This window comes from Nyctereutes procyonoides, unplaced genomic scaffold (assembly GCF_905146905.1).
Source record: "Nyctereutes procyonoides isolate TBG_1078 unplaced genomic scaffold, NYPRO_anot_genome, whole genome shotgun sequence".
Taxonomy (NCBI): Eukaryota; Metazoa; Chordata; class Mammalia; order Carnivora; family Canidae; genus Nyctereutes; species Nyctereutes procyonoides.
In genome coordinates this window covers 38,732,173-38,757,960 of record NW_026575024.1, presented here as the reverse complement: position 1 = coordinate 38,757,960, position 25,788 = coordinate 38,732,173, and the positions used below count along the sequence as shown (strand labels likewise).

Sequence of the window (25,788 nt, the reverse complement as noted above, 5' to 3'; positions counted from 1 at the left end):
AGCAAAGTTCAGAGAGATAAAGTGGCTTGATTAATTTCAAGTAGACTGCACCAGATATGGATCCTTATTTCCTGGTTCTGTGGCCTAGTGTTCTATTCATTTGTGTTTTCTGGACCTCTGTGGATTTGTCTGTCCATCCATGACTTCACTTCACTAGCCTCTTGGTCACAATTGATTGTTCTAGGCTTAATCCCTGACTAAAGCCAGGCTAGTCAAGTTTTTAAATTTTCTTAAATCCAACTGATGCCCCCTGAGAATGTTAAAACTGAAAAGGAGGAAGTCCCTGGTGGTGAAAGTTGTCAGGAATATAGCCTGGAACTATCGATGGGTATTACTATCCATAGAGAGCTTATTTCCAACTGTTACTAAAACCCATCATATCCCTACAATTGGATTTTATGAACCAGCAAATCCTCCTTTTTACTGAAGATCATTTTAATTAAGATTCTAGTATTAGCAATCAAAAGAATATGGATTAATATTCCTATTAAATTCTCTACTTTAATACTTATAATGATTTTCCTTTCAAATTTGTTCAAATTCTTCATCCTTAAAAATTATGGCACAATTTAGTAAGTAGATGTCTCATTTGTTTACAGTATGGGTTTATAATTTAAATGAATATTCAGATTACATACATTTGATTCCCTATCACCACCACTGAGTATCAGTTGAATACTGGTTCTGATTGTTGGGGAAGGTTAACCAAATAGGTACAGTAATAGATCTTCTTCAACATGACAATTTTTGAGAACCAGCAAAATGCTGAAGTGTCTTCCTACCATCATTGTTACTACCACCAAATGTTTAGATAACTCTTCAGAGGTTGCAGAGTTCATATATATAATTCAGTCCTTACAACAACCAGAAAGATGTCTTTTAATATCCATAATTTATAATCTAAAAAACTGAAGCATAGATGTTTAAAAAAATATGTCTTTCATAGAAAGACATAGTTACTGCCCTGAGACTCAAAACAAGGCCTTCTGCCTGAGTCAGTATTTTTTAAACATTACAGTGATAATATGAAATCTGAGTACTTTCCATGAAAAATTTGAAATCTTCAAATATATTCTAATCATTGTTTCATTAAATTATTGAATGGATGAGGAGTTCTGATGTGAACTTCTAAGAGTGAGGAGTTCTGATGTGGCTTTCATGGTGCCCTGGGGCCCCATCACCTTTCATTGCATTCACACCCTGTCTTGTCATCCTCAATGCCACATTGCAGTGATGTTAGTGGGAGTGTGGTGTGTGTGTGTGTGTGTGTGTGTGTACAGTGTGTTGAGGAGATTGGAGATCGGAGAAGGCAGTGAATAAGTGGGAGCATTTCATTAATCACTAAAGGCACTCTACTGGTGAGATACCCTCACTGTAGAGAGCTGTGTCTGTATAAAAGGCACAGAAGGATAGATTCAGTTCATGGAAAGAAAGGGACTCAGGAAGAACAGTTCATAACTGTTCAATGGGCCTAGGGTGAAATCTTGAAAAAAAAATGGGATACAGGAAGTTCAATTTGGCTAAAGCATTTTTTGTGTAAAAATAAATAGTGAGATAAGGTTTCGAAGAGAGAGGAGGGCTATGCCAGGCTAAGGTGTTGGGACATTGTTCTGTGGACACTTGAATGCCATTGAAAGTTGTTGAATGGTTTATGATGCAATCATAGCTGGGGTACGTATTTCTTATTAGAGTAAATTTTGATGTCTCTGTTTCCCATGTCCCCATATTCATTCTACGAACAGCCCTTTTGGTTCTACTTGCAGAGTATATCCCAGACCCACTTTCTACTGACAGTCTCCACTGCCAGCAGACTCACCTAAGCCACTGTTATTTGTCAGTTGGGCTGCAACTGCAGCTTCTTTAGTGACTTGCTGCTTCCATGCTTGCCCTACCAATCCATTCCATACTACAGATTAACCTTTTGCAAGTGCAAACAAAAACTATCATTGTCATGTTAAAGATTTCATAATCTTTTTATCATACTTGCAGTAAAATCCAAACTCCTTAATGTACCCACAAGGTCTTTTGTAACCCTAAGTGACCTGGCCTTGCCTGGGTTCATGTTCTGCCCTCTCTTCCCTCTCCTTCACTCAGCTCTTACCATTCTAATCTCCTTATATTTCCTGAACACCTAGGTTCCTTCTCACCTTTTGCTTGTTCATCTGCCTAGAATGTTCTTCCCCCAGGTCTTCACATAGTTAGTTCCTTAACGCAAGAGAATTTTCCTCATTGTTGATGTGAAATAGACCCTGCATTGAGTCACACCTTCTGTCCTTTACCAGGATTTGTTTTCTTCACAGTACTTATCAATAACGTCATGAAGTTCTTTATTGACTTGTAAGTTTACTTATCCCCTAACCTGTCCAACTAGATGTGAGCAAGGACTTCATTTTTTTTCATTGCTATATCCCCAGTGCCTAGAAGAGTCCTGGCACATTGTACATATTTATTCAATTAATTATTTTACAGATTTGAATGACTGGAGCAGGGAGCCTACCACAATGTTTTGAGTACAATGAGAGTACATTGAGGGTCTTGTCAGTGGAAATGAAGGGGCAGAGCCTAGCACAAATACAGTCATAGGGAAAACTGTTGGAATTTCACATGGTTCCATGTGTTGAGTCATCAAAGAGGGGAGAGTTAGAGAGTTTTAAGCTTGGATGAGTGGTTAGGGACCTAGGAGAAGTTCCTGGATTTGGTAGGGAAAGGACCAATTCTAGAGGTGTCAATAGCTTGAGTGCTGGTGGGGTGGAAGTTTCTAGCAGCAGTTGGAATGTGAGCTTATCTGGAGTTTCCTGTTCCCTGAGAGGCATTGCTGCAAAGCAAGCAAGGATTATGGACTCAGAGAGACATGAGGGAAAACCATATACTCAATATACTCAGCTCAACTGTAGTATGACTATGGCAAGGCATTGAACCTCTCTGAACCTTAGGTTCTTCATCTACAACATAAAAATAGTTCATAGAACGTGGTGTTGGGGAGGAAATATTTTCATCTATCCTTCAAAGGTTCTTCCAGCTGGTTTAAGGATTAAATTGATGTGAGACTGATTTATAAGAGAAAATCAAATTTAATTTCATACATACAACTTATACTTCTCAACGTATACTTGAGGAGTTCAAAGACAGAAAGGTAAAATGAGATATTTATGCCATGCTGAGCTAAGGCTTGGGGCTTCAAGGGGGAGGAGAGCAATTCACAAGCAATAAGAAGAACAGATGTTTATAATTAGATATTTGCCCTGCCATACAGAGGGGTTACTCAGATAAAATTTATCCCTGGTGATAATTCTAATTCTGGGAAAGACCTCCAATTTCTGTTCTTCTAGTAGTTAAGAGTGAGGCAAAAACTTTCTCTTGAGCCCACAGGGTCTCAATTGCCTTCAGGTCAAAACAGACCACATGCCAAAATGACACATTTTGGGAGATTTGCTCTGACCCCCTTCAGTGGTTCTGAAAATTAAACTATAGAACATGAAAGCATAGAACCAAGTCCTGATGCATGAGTTTCTCAATGACTGTGAAGTTCCCGTCTCCTTCCCCCTTCTTTAAAAAATTTAGTCCAATTCCGCAGTTTAAATTTGTGTTGTGTTTTCTTTGCATGGCAAAACAAGTAAGTGGTTTAAAAAGACAAAAAATACCCCAGACTTAAAATGAAAATGAGTAGTTCCCTGTTCCAATTACAACCCCCAGCTTCCTCTCCCCTAAGGCTGTTACTTTTAACTCTTATTAACTATTTCTTTTAAAACTTAAATCTGTAATTCAACATAACACACTTGTACTACTATTCCTTCAGTTTTCAATTTTGGATATTATTTATATATCAAATTAAGATATCTTCATATTTATACCAGGGAAGACAAGGATTTAATTTCCCTCTATTTTCAGTCCCAAACCTATACATATTACATCTACCATTCCTCCTTTCAGTGTATTATGTCCCCCCACCCCACACTACTTTTATTTATTTATTTATTTATTTATTTATTTATTTATTTATTTATTTAAGCTTATCAGTATTGTGAGCTTATATCTTTGACCCTAGCTGTTGCTAACTGGGCTACATAGTGTACTGTGATTCTATTTACTTTCTTACACAATTCTTATTTTTTTCAGTAGTTAATATTTACATCATTATTGTTTAGGTTTCTTTTTGTTTGTTTTTTAATACCAGTGAGTCTTGATTGTCAAACTTCCCTCAAAATCTGGAACATTTCCTCTAAATAATTTCAAACCCAACATATATTCTGTAAGTTTGACTTTTTTTCCCTTGGATATATCTTTTCAGCTTCCTTTGGCTTCCTGCTTCAATTTGGACTGTCCACTCTAAGCCTCCTGCAAAGCTGAATGCCATCTGGGAATCTTTTTGTGTTCTCTTATTTTGGATCCCTGTTTCCAGATCATATTTTCTTTTTCCTTATGTATCTTATTCCTTCACTTTGCCAAGGCATGTTCATCCTACAGCTTTCTGAGAAAAATGTGGGAAGTGAATTCTTTGAGACTTTGTAGACCTTTATTCTGTTTTCACACTTGACTGACATTTTGGCCTAGTATAGAATTGTAGGTTGGAAATAATTTTCCTTCAGCATTTTGAAGATTTCTTCTAATATTCTAGTTTTCAGTGTTATATTGAAAAATCTCATGCCCTCTGTGTGTGTGTCTCTCATGAATAAATAAATAAAATCTTACAAAAGGGGGGGGGCAGCCCGGGTGGCTCAGCAGTTTAGCACTGTTTTTGGCTCAGGGCATGATCCTGGAGACCCAGGATTGAGTCCCATGCCGGGCTCCCTGAATGGAGCCTGTTTCTCCCTCTGCCTGTGTCTCTTCCCCTCTCTCATGAATAAATAAATAAAATCTTAAAAAAAAAAAAAAAGAAAAGAAAAACCTGATGCTATTATGATCCCCTTGCTTTCCAGGTGACTTTTTTTTCCCACTTAGAAATTTTTAGACTTTTCTCTGTTTCTTCAATATTTTGATATATGTCCATGGCACTCTTTTTTTTTTTTCTTTTCATGAATTGTTCTGGGAGGTTGATGAGCCTTTTAGTCCAAGCACTTACCTTTCAATTCTTGGAAATATTTTTGAATTATTTCTTTGAAATTTCATTTCTTCTAGTCCCTTGTTTTGAAACTCCTATTATTCAGGTATTGGACCTTCTGGCCTGTTGTTCTGATTTCTCTCTCTCTCTCTCTCTCTCTCTCTCTCTCTCCCTCTCTCTCCCTCTCTCTCTCTCTGTTACTTTTCTTTTGCTCAGTCATTTGCATAAGTTCTCTCTGTTGCTTTTTTGTTTTGGTCTCTGTCTTTTCTAGAGGCCTAACTAAAACAACTTGTAATCGTAGGTTGTCTATACTGTTTAACAGTTAAATACCAAGAAGCTAAACTGAAAACCTGAGAGAGTCACACTTGTCATCTAGAAGCCCTTACCATAAGGCAAATTTTTCTTAGGGTCTCTCAGGTAGTTCTTTATTTTTGAGCTGGAAAGGAATTATCCAATATTTTGTTTGGAGGATATCAGCCTGACTTCTTGTATTCTGGGAGCCTGTGGGTAAAGGAGCTAGTTATTTCACTGTTTAGCATTAAGACTTCCACTTCCTATATTCACTGTGGAGCCTCCCTCCTGCCTTGTATTAAATCTGATGCCTCCAAGACTCAAGTCCCTCTGGTTAATCCTCTCTAGAGAGTAAATATCCTGGCATTTCCTGGGTTAGGAAGAAGTAACTTTCTCTCCATGCAGAAATCTGAGGCTTTAGATTAGGAGTTGGCCAACTATTTCTTTAAAGGGCTGGAAAGTAAAGATTTTAGACTTTTTGGGCTATATCATGGTCTCTACTACATATTTATATATATATATAAATATATATATATATATATATATATATATATATATATCCCTTTAAATTGTAAAATAAACACTCTTAGTTGTAGACATTACAAAAACAGGTTGTAAACCAAACAAGTCATAGCTTACTGACACCTGGTGTAGAGGGTCTTTTTGGATACTCTAAACCAACCATCTTCATTTTAGTCCCACCCTGAATCCCTGCCTTCAGAGAACTTGAAGCTTCCAATTTCTGATTCCTTTTGGGTTTCATGACAAAACTGGATGATTTCTTATAGGTGCCCCCGCCCCCTAATTTCAACCCTGTTCCTCCATGAAAGCTTAGGTTTCAGCTTTTTTTCAGCTCACTAGCTGAGCCAACTAATGTCTATTTTCTTTTCATTTTCTAAAAGGTCAATTTTTTCTTGTTTGCGTTTCTCTCTATCCTCATTGGGCCATGCCTTTGGAAGGAGCGGAGATAAATATATGTGTTTAATCTACTAAGTTTAACCAGAAGCTTCCCCAAATCCAATTTGGTTGGCTTTTATTTTTACTACTTTCTTTGATAGTACTTGGGTTAATTTTGCATTTGTTCCCCACGTGCTTACTTGCTATGCCAGATGTTCGAAGAAGATGTCCTTGGGGAGAAAAAATGAGGGGTTTTAAAATGTAGTGTTCTTGAAATGCTCACAGTGGTTCAGTGTGGGATCCTAAAGGGGCCTGATTGTTTCTAACCACCAGACTCTCATAATAGAAATACAGTTTCACCCTTATTTGTGTAAACCATCAGGATCATTTTTAAATGTTTGTAATAAAGTTTGTGGCTTATTGTTTAAAATTGAATTTAAGGTAGTAAATCAAAGCTTTTGGTGGCATGCCCCTGAAAGCAGGGAGAGCCTGGTAAGTGATCCCTAAGAACTGATCAAAGAGACTTGCTGAGCATTTTTTCCTGTATTTGTGTTTTCGTCCTTTAATCTGGTAGTGTTTCCAATTCCATTCTGAGTGTAATGCACACTCCACCCCCCACTCAAGTCTTCTTGGCGGCATCTGGGATTGTCTTTGCCAAATGGCTCCTGTTCAGGCATAAGCCTGCTTTTACCATCAAGCCTATACAAGGTACGAACAACAGTGATTGTCAGAAAATGGGCATCTTTCAAGATCTTATTCATACCACATTTTTGTTCCTGTAATCAAATGAAAATTGAAAATGAAAAAAGTAGAATTCACTGAAAAAAATGACCATTTGCCATTTCTGCCTAGGTTCACCTTTCCTGGCCAGTGAGGATGGCGTGCTTGGAGGAGTGATTGTTCTCCGAACTTGCAGATGTTCTGCAGAGTCTGACTCCTCCCAAGATAAGCAGACACTTCTAGGTAAGCTGGACATATACCTTATGTGTGTGTTTCTCTTTTATTTTTTCAAGACATGGAAATAATTATATTCTTAAGTTAATAATGTAAATCTATGGCAAGGCCAGAAATGCTCTTTTGCTATCTAAACATGCCTGTTCTACTGATCTTTTCACATAGGTAAACATGTAAAAGATGAATATTCATTTTTAAGTGGATAGTTAAAGCATATTTTTCAAATGGGCTTATAGCCTAGGACCTTTTACTAATATTAGAACATTTACTAATATTAGCCCAATATTAAGAACATCAGACTGTGTTCCTTGCCGTATTCCACAAACCATTTGAGTTGACCCATAACAACATTCATGATAACCAACAGAAAGAAGCTTCTTCCTGTTCCCGCTCCCCACATGGAATCAGAACCCTGTGAAGAGGTGCTGGTCAGGAGTCTGTTCTGGTTCCATCGCTCATTAGCTATGACGCCTTTGTGCCTCTGTTGTACTGTTCCATGCCATGTTCTTTTCTATAAAATAAGGGTATCTGTCCTGCCTTCCTCAGAAAGCTGTGGTGAAGAAGGGTCAAGTGAGTGTTTTTCAGATTTGCGGATGTCCATCCAGATGTGTGGTTTTGTGTCTAGCCATGTGTACCACTGGGGTTAAAACCAGCTGGTCCTCCATTTCTCAAGGCATGAACCTGTGCCACTGAGATGCTTTTTTCTCATCCATTCATCCAGAGGGAACATTTTTTAAAAATTTGCATAAGGGTACCACATAAGCTAGGAGGGGAACTTATATGTTATTTTTAATTGACTTTTTAACTAATTATATATACATTCAGAAAAATACACATTATAATAGCAACTGCTTGATAAATCATTATAAACTGAACCCACCAAGCAACCAACACACAGATAAGAGCTAGAACTTTACTACAACCCCCAAACTCTCCCTGGTAACCACCTCCATTCTTTACCTCTCCAAAATGAACCACTATGCTGACTTCTAACACCATGATTAGTTTCGCTTGGATTTGTATTTTATATAAATGGAATCGTAGAATATGTACTATATGTATCTGGTATGTTCAGCCAGTGTGAAGCCTGTTAGATTTAACCATGTTAGATGTGGCAGTCGTTCATTTTCATTGCTGTGTGGTATTCCATTATACAGATACACTGCTGTGTATTTATCCATTCTTCCCTAAGCATTTTTTTAAATATAAGTGTTATAGATCATCCCTAGGAACTGTGATAGTTTAACCCTTTGTATAAATTTTTCTTACAGAAGGTGTGGGTGGTACCTGATGTGTATTGTATGATTCTTGTGAATTGCTGTAGTGCAAGTTGAGTCTGTAAATTAGAAAACCAAGCATTTCTTATGTGTGTGACTTCTGAGGCTAGATCAAAAAAGGTCTTGCCTTCTTACTCTCAGAAAGACCAGCTGCCATGTTGTATGGACACTGAGGCAGCACTATGGAGAGGTCCACATGGCAAAAAACTGTGACCGCCTTCCAATAGGCAGCAAGGTACTAGGGCTTCTTGCCAATAGCCTTAGTTCTGAATGAACTTTCAGATGACTGTAGCCTTACGTAGATTTTTTGGCTGTATCTCATTAGGGAGAGTATAGGTCTATGAGCAAGAATCATCCAACAAAGCTACTCCTGAATTCCTCACCCACAGAAACAGATAGTAAATGTTTGCTGTTTTAAACCACTACCTTTTGGGGTAATTTATGCCAAAGTAATTGGCTAACAAACCTTTTAAATCCTCTCACTGCTGAATGGGCCTCTAGTTTGTCTAAAGAGCTACAATAACAAATCAAGGTGCTCTCTTGCATCTTAAGGCAGCTGAGACTATCAGATTGCATAAGTGGATTCTGGTTTTTTTCTTTGGAATCCTATGAGACAAATGGGATCAGTGCCCTCCTACTTTGCAATCCCTAGTCACTCTTTTCTAGACCATCTTATTAGCTGCCTTACCTCTATTCTTCTCCCACCTCCATACAGTCACCAGACTTTTCTTGCAATAACACATCTGTAGCTAGCCCAGAGAACCTAACTGTGGGCTCAGAAATGGGCAGTCAGGAGAGAAGCAGACTGCACTGAAGCAGAAAGGTAAAAAATGAGAACCTGATCTAATTGTGACCTAGAGAGACCAAGCCCAAGATCAGAGGGATAGTGGTCAAAAGAAGGGCCACATAAGTATATGTAATTCGTTTACTATATGTCTAAGCTAAATGTCAAATAACTTTCTCTGTGTGTTGAAGACAAAATCTAGATCTCTTACTGTCACTCCCTGTTTTCATTTTTTCTCTTGAGGATGCATACATACTCCTGCCTCTGCTGGTCATTTCCCTAGAAGATAGAAGGGAACTACTTAACTCGATGGGAAAGTCCTCCCCAGATCTAACACCAGAACATGCTTTCATTGTCATTTCCAGTTAGTCCTTTTCCTCTGCACAGCCTCAACACCCCCAGTTCTGGCCCCCCAAATTGCTTGGTCTTCATCCAGAGGGTCCTGTCCCCCCGCACCTCCCCCCCCAGTAACTTTCACATGCTTTTACCTGTTTTTGGAATGCCTTGGGCCAATTATATTCCTTCTTTAAAGACCTAGGACAGATATGAATCTTAATGGAATCCTTTGGAAACCCTTTCCCCAGGTGATTTGTTCCTTCCTTGTGCTTTTTTTTTGCAACATGCAATTGGCATCCCTTGTAACACTTGCCATGACACATCCTAGACATGTGTTAAAGTGTCTGTCCTTCCCTCTAGGCCAGCACCTCTTACGCTTTTTTTCTGAGCCCAATTATTTGACTGGAATAGATCACAGATCTTTGAGACCCAGTGACTCACATGACGGATCCAGGGGTTTAAAATATCTTTCCAAATATCAGAATTCCACTGCCGCTGAGAATCACACTACCAGATTGTGAACCATTTGAGGGCAAGTTGTTTTTTTTTTTTTTTTTTTTTTTTTTTTGTTTTTTGTTTTTTTTTTTTTTTTGGTAATGAAAAGTTTGATCAGAAAGGAAATGCCTTTCTTTCTTTTTTTTGTATATTTTTTTATTGGAGTTCGATTTGCCAACATATAGCATAACACCCAGTGCTCATCCTGTCAAGTGCCCCCCTCAGTGCCTGTCACCCAGTCACCCCATTCCCCCACCCCCCCCGCCCACCTCCCTTTCCACCACCCCTTGTTCATTTCCCAGAGTAAGGAGTCTCTGAGGGCAATTACTGTTCTTGTACCAACCTCCATAATAGGCTCCATTAGTTATTAGGTGAGTGAATTAAGTGTCAAATGGAATTTTGTTATTGATTATTTAGCAGAAATTTTAAATTGATACTCTTCCAGAAAAATGAAATGTCACAAAAAGTATCCTTATAAGCTCTGAAAAAACAGAAACAAAATAAAACCACAAATCAGTATGGCTCGGAAATGTTGGTTAATGATGAGTGTCCGGGAACAAGAAGATTTGGAGACAGTTGAAATGAATTGCAGAAGATAGCCTCTGCAAACAGCCTTGTAAAAAGGACAGTTTGGATGTGAATGTGTTTGCAACACCCATCCCTCCACCTCCCACTCCTCAGATCATGAGATGCTGGCAAAGCCCAGCCTACAAATCACTGCTTTAACACAAAGCAAATGCTTCTCCCTGGAGTGAAACAGCTGAAAAGAATTAATTTCTCTCTGCTTTTAGAGGAAAAAAAACCCCAATATATATTTTACCTGCTAAAGTACAATTACATACGCTTTCCAGGCCTGTACAGAAGTGCTTTATTGAGGCTGCTGTCTATAATACATAATACGGTTAATAATTGTGTAAACAAAGGCACATCAAACCTCCCAGTGGGAAAAAATAAATCTTTTTCTGTTTTAAACTTGCAATTGGAAACAAGTAATTAGAATATATGCAAAAGTATGGCCTAAGCAGCCAATCTTACTATATATGGGTGCATTTCTCTCCTTACAACTTGCCCTTGCAGTGCTGTTGGGAGCCTGACAGACCTTGTGAATGAAGTTCAGGGTCCCTGCCTTAGGATGGTTACTGAGAAGCAGTGAGTATGGGGATCAATGAGAAACAGACTTCATAAATTTAAGGAAAATCTTAAGCAATTCAGAATAGGAAGCATAAGGGCTCTTAGGGGCAAAAAAGCTGTGTTTGGCCAGTGGCCTCTGTGCCACTGTTGGGGGTCCTTCATCCTAAAAAGATTTGAGGTGCATAGTCCAGCCAGAGCCTGATCATCTGATGAACACATCTGGTAATTGTTACTCCTCCATTAAGTTACCCTCACCTTACTCAGAGAATAACTCTAGGTTCCTTACTATCCAGGAATATGTTCATTATGCTGATAATTAAGTGTTGTACGAGATCTTGCTTTTAATTGTCCAGCTACCTCTTTTTTCCCTGTTTTTCATCTTAACTATGAAATGTTTCATATATTTTTAAAAGAATGTAATAAATTTGTAAGTTATAAAGAATAATAATAAAATGAACACCTGTGGACCTGCCACCCAGCTTAAGAAATTGCCCATTATCCATATCTTTGAAGCCCCCATGTGGGCCTGACTTTATGTAAATAGTATGTTATATGATTTATTCTGTGAGAATTTTTGCAGTTTCTTACATAATTACTTGAAAGAATAATGAATCCTTCTATCATTTTAGACTTACATCTATCAAACTAAACTATTTTTCACTTGCCAGTTAGAATTAAAGGTGGCATTCCCTCCCACCTTTTATAGAACAGGCAAAGTTCTTTATCAAGTGCTCTTCTTGTCACGGTTACCAAAACATGCTATAGTTAAAAAAAATGTTAGATTGAGTTGATGTTTTCTGGAACATTAAAAAGATAAAAGGTCATTTTACTGTAAGTTAAAATTCCAAACCGCCTTTTGGTTTTACTGACATTAAAAATTTGGCAAGCACACATAAACACATGCACTTCAAAGGAGCTTCATTCTGGGGGCCCCAGCAGTATCACTGATTTCCATTTCATGGCACATGCCACTATGAGCACTTATGATTAGGCATTCTGTTGGGCTCACGTGATAATAAAAATAACTCTCAGAGAGAGAGCAAATTAGCTATTAGGCTGGTAGTGGGAAAAGAGATACTGATGGATGTTTATCTGATGTTAATAGCTTTATTCTATAAGAGCATCCAGTGTTACGGTTGGAAACATTTCTTTTTAAATTTTTATTTAAGTTCCAATTAGTTAGCATACAATATAATATTAGTTTCAGGTGTACAGCATTCCATACAACACCAGGGGAGATGGGGGGAAGCGTATTTCTTTAGTGTCTCAGCAATGCTTTGGAATTGTTACATCTTTACTGTAGCCTTAAAATAGAGGCTGGCATTTTGGTTCTTATTTAAGTATCAGATGGAAAGAAGCAAATTAAGTAGTTATTCTTAAATGCAAGGTAAATAGGCAGATGCGATATTTAAACTTTTCAACAACAGGTTGCATTAATCTATTGAGGTAGTGGTCTGAGATTTATATTTTTCACAATTAGTTGTTTTTTTATTTTTATTTTTTAAGATTTTATTTATTTATTCATGAGAGACACAGAGAGAGAGAGAGAGAGAGGCAGAGACACAGGCAGAGGGAGAAGCAGGCTCCATGCAGGGAGCCCGACGTGGGACTCAATCCCAGGTCTCCAGGATCTCGGCCTGGGCTGAAGGCGGCACTAAACCGCTGAGCCACCCGGGCTGCCCAATTAGTTGTTTTTTAAAACAAAAAGATATTGATTACAAATAGTATAATCTGCTTTATAAAAGAACTTTTTTTTACCCTTAAATATTACTAATGTACTTTTTAAAAAATTAGAAATAGATGTCTGTAATTTTTTTGTCCATCATAAGAAGTATTAGTTCTAGCTATAATCTAACTATGTAGTATTTTTATTTGGGCCACAAAATTTTCCATTTGATATAAAGAATACAAAGATTTATGGGTTGAATTCTAGTGATTATGTAATTCCTACTACTGTGGTTCTCCTAAAACTCTCAGAAAAACATTTTGACAAATTTTATAGTCAATTTTCATCTGCTCAAAGGGTAATAGAGATCACTTTAGCATGAAATAAATCCTAAAAAAATATTTGTTGAATGAATGAAATCATGTTTCAATAAAAATTTGTTTCACTGAATGCTTTTCTGTTCAGCAGAGAACTTTCATGTTCCAGCCAGTGGCCCCTATTTCCAGTGGTTTCTAATACAATAAAATGATAAAAAGGGTGCCTGAGTGGCTCAGTCGGTTAAGCATCTGACTCTTGATTTTGGCTTGGGTCATGGGATCGAGCCCCACACTGGTCTGCCAGTGGGGAGTCTGCTTGAGATTCTCTCTCTCCCTCTGTCCCTCCCTCCTGCTCATGCACACACTCTCTTAAATAAATAAATCTACAAATAAATAAACAAAAGATAAAAAAGGAAGAGAACTGAATTACTATTTGACCCACTCTCTCTCTTTTCAGTCACCATCCTTTAGTCTTGAACAAATCAGAGCGAGCCTTGGAAAGAGAAAATAGTTATTTTCTTGGCTTAGTATAACTAAGTATAACTGGGATTCTATAACTCCATCCCTTCTGAAACAGTTTAGTGGTGAAGGTTTTTCAAAGAGGTGAACCAACTCAGAGCTACTTCATGGCCACAGTAGAACATACAAGATGTGAATCCTAAGGATTCTGTGTTAGGACAGTAAAGCATCCCTGTATAAACTCCATTCTGGGTTATAAAGAACTTAACAACCACGGGGGAAAACTACAGAGATAAGAGGAGGCTCTTCTATTTACAATTCCTCATTCTTCCCATTTTAAAAATGAGCTTATCGGGGTGCCTGGGTGGCTCAGATGGTTGAATGTCTGCCTTTGGCTCAGGTTGTGATCTCCAGGCCCTGGGATCGAGTCCCATGTCTGGCTCCCCGCTCAGTGCGGAGTCTGCTTCTTCTCTCCCTTCCTCTCCTCCTGCTCATGCTCTCTCTGTCTGTCTCAAATGAATAAATTAAATCTTTTTTTAAAAATGAGCTTATCTTTATTTAGTAAGGTGTAACTTAAAGCACTGTGCAAAATGTCCAAGGGTAAGTCATTCCACCTAATTCTAAGGAGCAGCAGCTGACTTGGCAACTGCCCAGCCCAAGATGGTTCTGATTTTAAAGTTCTGTTTTCCTTGCAAGAAAGTCTGGATGTGAAGCCAGGCAGAGGGGATTTAAATGGGTGCAGGAGCCAGTGCAGCTGGGGGTTGTTAACAACAATTGGAGAACAACAATTTTTTTTTTTTTTAAGGGGTGGCTGAGTGCTTCTCTGGTTAGAGAAGAGAATCCACTTGGTAGAGAAAACTTGCTTGCAACCCTAGTAAAGAAATTTTGTAGCTCTAATATTAACTGGTGAAGGTGGTGATTTAAATGTCACCAGGAGCCAAAGCCTTGCGTAGGGGCTGAAGGCTATCTTATATAGTGGAAGGACACCAAGACTAAAAAGTAGAACCACTCTTGAGCATTATACTTGTAGGTACATTTATTTAATGCATTTAATGTATTAAGTGCAACTTTCCACAAAGGCTAGCCTCTAAGATTATGTGCAAATCCATTTCGATGTGCCTGTAATACCATTAGCCTGTGTTTTGTTTTGTTTTTTTTTTTTTAAGATTTTGTTTATTTGAGAGACAGCAAGAGAGAGTAGGAGGAGGAGCAGAGGGAGAGAGACAAGCAGACTTGGTACTGAGTGTGGAGCCTGATGTGGGGCTCGATCTTATAACCCTGAGATCACGACCTGAGCCAGGAATAAAATTGTATGCTCAATGGACTGAGCCATCCAGGGGCCTCTAACATGTCATTCTTGAGGAGCACAGCACAACACATCTTATGTAAGCCATTCTCTGGCACTGGAACAGAGTTGGTATTGCTGGCTTTTTTCCACATCACATTTATGTGATATGATGTGTTGTGAAGTCACTTGATAGAGAAACTTACCAAATCTCTATGACTATCTTTCACATGTTTAGGAATCTATTTTAGCATGGCTTTGTGTGTTCTTAAAGTTTTCTGATAGAGATCTTTTAATAGTCTGGTCATTTTCAGTAGCTCCACAGTGCCTGGGCTTTGGCTTCTTTCTTTCTTTCTTTCTTTCTTTCTTTCTTTCTTTCTTTCTTTCTTTCTTCTTTCTTTCTTTCTTTTTTTTAATTATCTATTTATTTTAGAGACAGAGTGAATGGGAGGAGGGGGAAGAGGAAGAGAATCTTGAGTAGACTCCCCACTGAGTGCAGAGCTCAATGCTTGCCTAGATCCCAAGACCTGGGGATCATAACCTGAGCTGAAACCAAGAGTTGAATGCTCAATTGACTGAGCCATGCAGGTGCCCATTGGGCTTTGGCTTTCTAAAACACAGGCTTTTCAAATTAGTAGTTGAGGTGTAAACAGTCACCAGCCACTGCCAAAGAAACATACACTTTAACAGGCTCAGACATGTCACTCCAGACCATTCATTTATCCTATATGTTGCTTCAGTTCATGATTCTCTACATGGGATAATCACACAGGAAAAATCCCAGTATTTTATGATATAACACCTGCCCGGTTTGCTGTATTATTATTAGGATCATATCTTAATACTCTTAACGTAAATTTCCATTTTAGGTGTATGAAACAATTTCAAATTTAATCCCTAAAATCAAGAAATCAATTAGACTTAGATGTCACTCATGATAAGAAATGCTACTCATTTTATTTTTTGCCTTAGGGTAACTATATTTGAGCTAATTTTGTACTATCCTTTGCCAGGTTTTAAGTATAATTTAGGATTTAATTAGACAGTTATAAAAGTTTGTGAGATAAACTGCCCTTGAGACAACAAATGTTTTCTACTCATTTTTAAAAACTCATAGTGGTTTTAGAATTTTTAAATTTGTAATGGGAATAAATTTTTTGTTTGTTTTAATTGATCTTTAAACACAACAGGCTTTGCCTTAAATAAATGTGTCCAGTGTAAATTTATGTAGGGTCTTAATAAAATTGTGGCCCTTTATAAGATCTGGTATATTTTAGGTAGTCACAAGACATGAAACAATTTGAAAGCATTAGATCATTTCACATCATAATAAAGCATTCTCATGAGGGATAATTAAAAATATATGGTAACATCTCATTACATCAAATTTCAGAAGTTCAGAATGTCATAATCTAAATAGGGAAGAAATTAATTCTTCTTGATAACATAGGTTAAAAGGGTAATTGAGATTCCTAGGGGCATTTTTAAAAAATAGGAAATAAACCAAAATAACACAAAATTCAGAAGTTTCAGGAAAGGATATATGGTGAAAAATAGGTTGTTCTCCATTAAACTCCCTTAACCAACCAGTTCTCTTTATAGTAGCGCAACTACTGTTGCCAGTTCCTAAAATATTTTTCCTGAGAGATACTGTGGATTTATAAATGTATTCATCCATGGTGCCCTTCTACCTTGCCTTTTATGTTAGATAAACTATGTATCTTGTAAATCAGTATTTTTTCAAACTGAAGCATGTTATATTAATGAGGTCTAACGTCAATTTAGTGAGTCATGTGTAGAATCCTTTAAATACAGTGGATAGAATATAAAGAATCCAATAGTATAAACTAATGCATGGTAAGCAAAAGGGTAGGTTTGTTTGTTTGTTTATTTATTTGAGATTTTATTTATTTATTCATGAGAGACCCAGAGAGAGAGAGGCAGAGACACAGGTAGAGGGAGAAGCAGGCTCCATGCAGGGAGCCTGCTGTAGGACTCAATCCTGGGTCTCCAGGATCACGCCCTGGGCTGAAGGTGGCACTAAACTGCTGAGCCACCCTGGCTGCCCAAGGGTAGGTTTTATTTTGTGAGATTTCACTTATACAGAAATATGTTTACTAAGTGACAATGTGTGAGACTTTTAAATTTTGTTTGGTTATATTGTGGTTCATGGTCAGAAAGTTTGAAAAATATTCAATGTGGGTGGTTCCATATCTACCAAGTAGAGCTTCTTCCTTTGTTTTTAATTGTTGTATAGTATTCGACTGTCTAGAGTACCATCGTTATTTATATACTATGGTATATAGTATACTCCCACCAATAGGCAACTGAACTATTTCCAGTTTCTTCCTAATTAAAACTACTTCAATGAATATCTTCGTAAATATGTCATTTCATATATATAAAAGCATATCTCTAATTACCCAGAAGTAGAATTACTAGATCAAAGAGTATGTCATTTTAGTAACTATAGTCTGTTTTCATTATTTACAGATTTCAAATTTACTAATTTTCCTATTTGCTGAAACTTATTTGTAATTTCAAAATTAGGACTCCCAGCACTTTCACAGTCATTTTTAGGCACACGCAGAGTGATGAAAAATTTGAGTCACCTGACATGCACATTCTCAGCTGAGGTGAACAAGGTGATGCTCTGCCTTCATGTCTCAGCTTTCATAACTGTAAAGAAGTGTTCTCTTTGTAGCCTGTTTAATGCCACATTTTTCACATTTTTGTGCTTTTACTGATGGCTTCACTGTTTAAAATGGCCCCCAAACAATTCAATAACACCATCAAGTCTAATAACATTCATGTTATTGGGATCCCAGAAGGAGAAGAGAAAGAAGAGAGGACAGAAAATTTATTTGAAGAAATAATAGCTGAAAATTTCTGAATCTGGGGAAGGAATGAGAAATCTAGATCCAGGACATTTAGAGATGCCCCCCAGCAAAATCAAGCCAAGGAGGTCCACACCAAGACATATAGTAATTACGATAGCAAAAAGTAGTGTTAAGTGAGAATTTTAAAAGCAGCAAGAGAAGAGAAAGCAGTTACAAACAAGGGAAACCTCCATTGAGACTATCAGCTGATTTTTAACAGAAACTTTGTAGGCCAGAAAGGAGTAACATGATATATTCAAAGGACTGAAAGGAAACAGTCTGCAGCCAAGAATACTCTTCAGCAAAGCTGTCATTCAAAATAGAAGGAGAGATGGTTTCCCAGACAAACAAAAGTTAAAGGAGTTTGTGAGTACTAAGCCAGCCTAACAAGAAATATTAAAGGGGACTCTTTGAGTTGAAAGGAAAGACCATAAGCAAGAGTAAGAAAAGTACAAAGCATAAAAATGGTAAAAATAAGTATATCTGTAAAAATCAGTCAAGGGACTCACAAAATAAAAGGATGTAAAGTATGAAACCATATACCTAAAATGTGGGAAGGAGAGGAGTAAATAATGAGTTCAAACTTAAGTGCCCATCAACTTAATATAGACTCCAAAATGCAGAAGATGTTATATATAAACCAAAAGGTAACCAAAAAACAAAAACTAGTAATAGGTATGCAAAAACTGAAGACAAAGGAATCTAAGTATATCACTAAAAAAAGCCAACTAATTGCAAGAGAAGAGAGCAAGAGAAGAAAGGGACAGAGAAAAGCTACAAAAGCAACTATAGAACAAGTAGCAAAATGGAAATAAATGCATACCTAACAGTAATCATTTTGGATGGACTAAACACTCCAATCAAAAGACATAGGTGATGGAATGGATTAAAATAAAAACAAGATCCATCTATATACTGCCTACAAGAGACCCATTTCAGACCTAAAGGCTCATACAGATTGAAAGTGAATGGATAGAGAAGGACAAAATAGACTTTTTTTTTTTTTTTTTTTTTTTTTGTGAAGAAAGCATTGATGAGGGAGAGAGGCAGTGGGAGAGGGAGAGGGAGACTCCACACCCAGCATGAGCCCAATGTGGGGCTCAATTCCATGACCTCAAGATCATGACCTAAGCTGAAATCAAGAGTCAGACACTTAACCAACTGAGCCACCCAAGTGCCCTTAAGCCAAAATAGACTTTTAAAAAATGATTTTATCTATTTATTCATGAGAGACACACAGAGAAAGGCAGAGACATAGGCAGAGGGAGAAGCAGGCTCCCTGCAAGGAGCCCGATGTGGGACTTGATCCAAGATCCTGGGATCACGCCCTGAGCCAAAGGCAGACACTCAACTGCTGAGCCACCCAGGTGTCCCATAGGCCAAAATAGACTTTAAAACAAAACTGTAATAAGAGACAAAGAAAGATACTCTATAATCATTAAAGGGAGAATCCGCAGGAAGATAGAACAATTATAAATATTTATGCCACCACACGGGAACACCCAAATACTTAAAGCAGTTAAAATAATAAACATAAAGGAACTAATCAGTAATAATATAATATTAATAGAGGACTTTAGCACCCCACTTACTTCAGTGGACATTTGTCCAAACAGAACATCATCCAAACAGAAAATCAATAAGGAAACAGTGGCTTTGAATGACACATTGGACCAGATGGATTTAACCAATATACTCAGAATACTCCATCCTAAAACAGCAGAGTACACATTCTTTTCAAGTGCACATTCTCCAGAATATATCATATATTAGCCCACAAAACAATTCTCAACATATTCAAAGAGATTGAATTCATTCCATTCATTTCTTCTGCCTAGAATGCTATGAAACTAGAAATCAACCATGAGAAAAAAATCTAGAAAGAGAACAAAAACATGGCAGTTAAATAACATGCTAGTAAACAATGAATGGGTCACCCAAGAAATCAAAGAAGAAATAAAAAAAAATACATGGAGATATATGAAAATGAAAATACAATAGTCCAAATGTTTGCAATGCAGCAAAAGCTGTTTTAAGAAGGAAGGTTATAGCAATACCGATCTACCTCAAGAAGCAAAAAAAATCTTAAATAAACAACCTAATCTTACACCTAGAGGAGCTAGAAAAAGAAGAACCAATGAAACCCGAAGCCCATAGGAGGAAATAAATAATAAATATTAGAGCAGAAATAAGCGAAATATAAACTAAAAACAACAGCAACAACAATAGAACAGATCAATGAAAGTAGGAGCTGGTTCTTTGAAAAGATCAACAAAATTGATAAATCATTAGCCAGATTAATCAGGAAAGAGGGAGAGGGTGCCAGGGTGGCTTAGTTGTTTGAGCATCTGACTCTTGATCTTAGCTTAGGTCTTGATCTCAGAGTCATGAGTTCAAGCCCTGCACTGAACTCCATGCTGGGTATGGAGCCTAGTTTGTTTATTTATTTTTTAAGATTTTATTTATTTATTCATGAGAGGCAGAGACATAGAGGGAGAAACAGGGTCCTTGCAGGGAGCCTGATGCAGGACTTGATCCCCAGACTGGGGGTCATGCCCTGAGCCAAAGGCAAGACACTTAACCACTGAGCCACCCAGGGTTCCAGGAGCCCACTTTAAAAACAAAAACAAAAATGAAAAAAAAAAAAAGATGGAGAGAGAGGACTCAAAATCAGAAACAAAAGAGGAGAAATAAATGACACCACAGAAATAAAAAGGATTACAAGGGAATATTATGAAAAATTATATGGGAACAAATTGGACAACCTAGAAGAAATGGATAAATTCCTGGAAACATATGAATTACCAACATTGAATCAGGAAGAAATAGAAAATTTGAACACATCAATTATCAGCAATGAAATTGAATCGGTATATTCAGTTGAATCAGTAATCAATCAATCAATCAATCAATCAGTAAACAAAGATCCAGGTCCAGGTCCAGATGGTTTCACAGGTGAATTCTACTAAATGTTTAAAGAAGCATTAATACCTATTCTCAAATTATTCCAAAAAAAATAGAAAAGGAAGGAAAACTTCCAAGTTCATCTATGAGGCCTGTGTTACCTGATACAAAAACATAAAGATAAAGCACTACAAGAGAAGAGAACAACAGACCAATATCTCTGATGAACATAGATGTGAAAATCCTCATTTAAATACTAGCAAGCCGAATCCAGCAATAATTTTAAAAAATCACCACAATCAAGTGTTATTCCCAGGATGCAAACATGGTTCAATATTTGCAAATCAGTATGATTAATCACATTAATAAGAGAAAGGATAAAAACCATATGATCATTTCAATAGATGCAGGCAAAGCATTTGACAAAGTACAACATCCATTCATGATAAAAACCCAACAAAATAGGTTTAGAGGGAACATACCTCAACATAATAAAGGCCATTTATGAAAACCTACAGCTAACATCATATCAATTGTGAAAAACTGAAAGCTTTTTCCCTAAGATAAAGAATAAGACAAGGATATCCACTCTCACTGCATTTATTCAACACAATACTAGAAGTCCTAGCCACAGCAATCAGACAAAAAGATGGAATAAAAGGCATCCAGAATGGTAAGGAAGAAGCAAAACTGACTATTTGTAGATGACATGATAGTACATACAGAAAACCCTAAAAATTCCACCAAAAAACTACTAAAACTAACAGATGAATTCAGTAAGGTCACAGGATACAAAATAATTATACAGAAATCTTTTGCATTCTTATACATAATAATGCAGCAATAGGAGACATTAAGAAAGCAATTTCATTTACAATTGTACAAAAAATAATAAAATACCCAGGAATAAATTAACCAAGGAGTTGGAAGACCCGTACTCTGAAAACTATAAAACACTGATGAAAGAAACTAAAGACACATAGAAATGGAAAGACATTTCATGCTTATGGATTGGAAGAACAAATATTGTTAAAATATACATACTACCCAAAGTAATCTATAGATTTAATGCAATCCTTATCAAAATGCCAACAGAATTTTTCAAAGGACTAGAACAAACAATTTTAAAATTTGTATGGCACTACAGAAGACTCCAAATAGCCAAAACAGTCTTGAAAAAGAAAAACTACGCTGGAGGTATCACAATTCCAGATTTGAAGTTCTACTACAAAGCTGTAGTGATCAAGGCAGTATGGGACTGGCACAAAAATAGATACTTAGATCATTGGAAGAGAATAGAAAATCCAGAAGTGAACCCATAACTATATGGTCAATTTTCCACAAAGCAGGAAAGAATATTTAACGGGAAAAAGACAGTCTCTTCAACAAATGGTGTTGGGAAAACTGGACAGCAACTTGCAAGAGAATGCAACTGGACCGCTTTCTTACACCAAACACAAAAAAATAAATTCAAAATTGATTAAAGACCTAAATGTGAGACCTTAAACCATAAAAATCCTAGAAGAGAACACAGGCAGTAACTTCTTTGACATGTCTCTTGAGAGAAGGGAAATAAAAGCAAAAAAAAAAAAAAAAAAAAAAAACCTATTGGGACTACATCAAAATAAAAAGCTTTGCATAGTAAGGAAACAATCAGGGAAATTAAAAGAGAGCATGCAGAATGGGAGAAGATACTTTCAAATGACATATTCAATAAAGGGTTAATATCCAAAACATATAAAGAATATATAAAACTAATGCTGTTGACCATGAGTTCAAAGTTAATGAATCAATGTCATACATCCAGAAAATGGAAGAGGAAATTTATCAAATTGTATGTGATGCTCCTCCAGAAACTGCTAAAGTAACATGTGGTTCATGATAAAGTCGTGGAAAAGCTGGAAAAGTAGCTAAATTTGTGGATTCATGAGATAATGACCAATAAACAGGGCATCAGGGATGGAATTATTGTGAGACTGACAACCAAAAAGTTCTTGAGCAGGTTATCCAGGGTCAGGAAAATGTTAAACTCTTCTTTACTACCGCTGTGTTATAAAGAAAGATTATGTATCTAATTATTTAGAAGAAAAATATATTAAATAAGATGTCTTATACAGAAACATATAAAATAAGGTTACTTATTGTTTGAAAATGTTGTAACCAGAGGCTTGTAGGAACCTTTCCCTGAATTTCCCTTATGAGCAATTCCTCAGTATTTACTAATTCAGTGTTTGTAGTAACCAAATGGAGCATAAATACCACAAATTACAAGGATCTATTTTCAAATGGTCATGCCTCCATAATTGGTAAATGAGCGTGCTTTTTTTATCCACCCCCAGTTAACATAACGTTGTTTCAAACTTTTGATATCTGATAACCTGATAGTTGAATAATGGTATTTTGTGGTTTTATTTTGTATTTCTTCTAGTATGAAGAAATGTAGAACATCTTTTCATGTTTCAGAGTCAATTATATTCCTTTTAGTTTTCACTTTTTCCTTATGTCTTTTTCTCATTGATTTGTGGCAGATCTTTATATATGAAGAAAATTAGTCCTTTTTCTAAGCATTTTTTATGCAGATATTTTCCCTACTGTGTCATTTATCTCTTGACTTTTTTCCCCATATGGCAAAAGAAAATACCATAAACATTTTTAATCTAGTCAAATGTATTGATTTTGTCTTTGGTGGCCTTTGGGTTTTGTTAGTTTTAATGGTTAGTATCCAAAATCTATAAAGAACTTAGCAAATTCAACACCCAAAGAACAAATAACCCAGTTAAGAAATGATCAGAAGACATGAATAGACACTTTGCCAAAGACGACATCCAGATGGCTAACAGATACATGAAAAGATGCTCAGTATCAGTAATCATCAGGGAAATACAAATCAAAACCACAATAAGACACCACCTCACACCTGTCAGAATGGCAAAAATTAACAACACCAAAACAAATGTTGGCAAGAATGGGGAGAAGGGGTAACCCTCTTACATTGTTGGTGGGAACGCAAACCAGCGTAATCACTCTGGAGAACGGTATGGAGGTTCCTCAAAAAATTAAAAATAGAACTACCCTACAATCTAGCAATTGCATTACTAAGGTATTTACCCAAAGGATACAAAAATACAGATATGAAATGGTACATGTATCCTGATGTTTATAGCAGCATTATAAACAGTAGCCAAACTATGGAGAGAGCCCAAATATCCATCAACTGATGAATGGATAAAGAAGACGTGGTATATAAATACAGTGGAATATTACTCAGCCGTCAAAAAAGAAATCTTGTCTTTTGCAATAAGGTGGATGGAATTAGACTGTATTATACTAAGTGAAATAAGTCATTCAAAGAAGACAAATACCATATAATTCCACTCATGTGGAATTTAAGAAACAAAACAGATGAACATATGGGAAAGGGAGGAAATAGGAGATAGGGAAACAAACCATAAAAGACTGAATACAGAATAAACTGAGGGTCAGTGAAGGAGGTGGATGGGGGATGGGCTAGATGAATGATGGGTATTAAAGAGGATACTTGTGATGAGCACTGGGTATCGTATGTAAGTGATGAATCACTAAATTCTACTCCAGAAACCAATATTGTACTGTATATTAACTAACTAAAATTTAAATAAAAATTAAAAGAAATTCTAAGAAAATAATAAAAATAACAGCTTTTCTTAAGAGATATTTAAGAATTGTATTGTGTTTGATATTTTGTTGGTTCTTTGTTGTTTTTAATGAATTTAATCCTCTCAGTTTATAACACTGATTATAAATTGTTCATTCCAAGCTGTATAAATTTCAAAGCAGTAGAACAATGGAGGGTTACCAGGTTTTGGAATCTAAAAGTCCAGTTTGAATTGTAGTTTGTGGACTTACCAAAATAAACTAAGCCATTTTACTTACCTACTCTTAGCCTCAGGTTTCCCATCCAGGCTTTACTGAGTTCTATTACAAAAGACAGTGCCTGGCATATGATGGATTCTCAATGTTAGTTCCTCTCTCTCCTGCTTTCCTAAATGCCTTGACCAAGAAATATTTTGTTAAATTGAAGACATACACTTCGATAAATAGGACTTATTTCCAAAAGCATTCTATAATTTAAATCATAAGTGATTTCTGTTGATTTTTTGTGTTAGTCTGAACCAGTAACTCATACATACATATTTGAATTATAGGTATTAAAAATAGTATGTCAATACAATGCACATTGTAAAAATATATTTTTGATAATAAATGTTTGTGAAAAGAGTAAATGAAAACTGATTTCTTAAAAAAAAACTGAATTTCTAGACAGTTACTTTTAAGAACTCCTAAACTATGTGTAGAAACCCTTCAATATAAAAGCAATTATTTTTTTTAAGATTTATTTATTTATGATAGAGAGAGAGAGAGAGAGAGGCAGGGAGAAGCAGGCTCCACGCCGGGAGCCCGATGTGGGACTCGATCCCGGGACTCCAGGATTGTGCCCTGGGCCAAAGGCAGGTGCTAAACCGCTGAGCCACCCAGGGATCCCCTAAAAACAATTATTTAATGAAGTCAGTGTACCCAATATATCCTGTTTCATAATTTTAAATTTTTTGTATATTACATTTCCTTAACGGAGGCTACATCTTTAGAGAGAGTAATGCATTTAAAATAAGCACTCTTGTGTCTTAAAAAAATAAAGTGTAGGGCAGCCCTGGTGGCTCAGAAGTTTAGTGCTGCCTTCAGCCCAGAGTAGGATCCTGGAGACCCAGGGTCGAGTCCCATGTCTGGCTCCCTGCATGGAGCCTGCTTCTCCCTCTGCCCGTGTCTCTGCCTCTCCTCTACATCTCTCATGAATAAATAAATAGAATCTTTAAAAAAAAATAAAGTGCAATGTTCTTATCCTTTACTTTCATAATTAGATCAACCATATTTCCATGTACTTTTTGTCCCATGGCTAATTCATGAGCCACCTTAACATTTGGGGCATAAGGAGAAATCACAATTTTAGAAATGCCTCAACTTTGTATTTAAATACAATTGCTTTGTCACTACTTTAAGGAAATTCAGTAAGACTTGAATGCCTTTGCTCTGTTAGGCAA

The 25,788-nt window shown here is 36.7% G+C and overlaps 1 protein-coding gene across 7 annotated transcripts in view; it reads left to right on the top strand.

Moving 5' to 3' along the window:
• The window catches only part of TASP1 (taspase 1), a 321,618-nt gene that overhangs the window by 191,213 nt on the left and 104,617 nt on the right, over positions 1 to 25,788 (top strand). For all 7 annotated transcript variants that reach the window (XR_008667003.1, XM_055345390.1, XM_055345382.1 and 4 more), the window contains one exon: positions 7,079 to 7,189. Coding sequence is in view for 6 of the 7 variants with exons in the window: in XM_055345390.1 (XP_055201365.1) it covers positions 7,079 to 7,189 (111 nt within the window). In the remaining variant the exon portion in view is untranslated. The remainder of the gene's footprint in view (positions 1 to 7,078; positions 7,190 to 25,788) is intronic.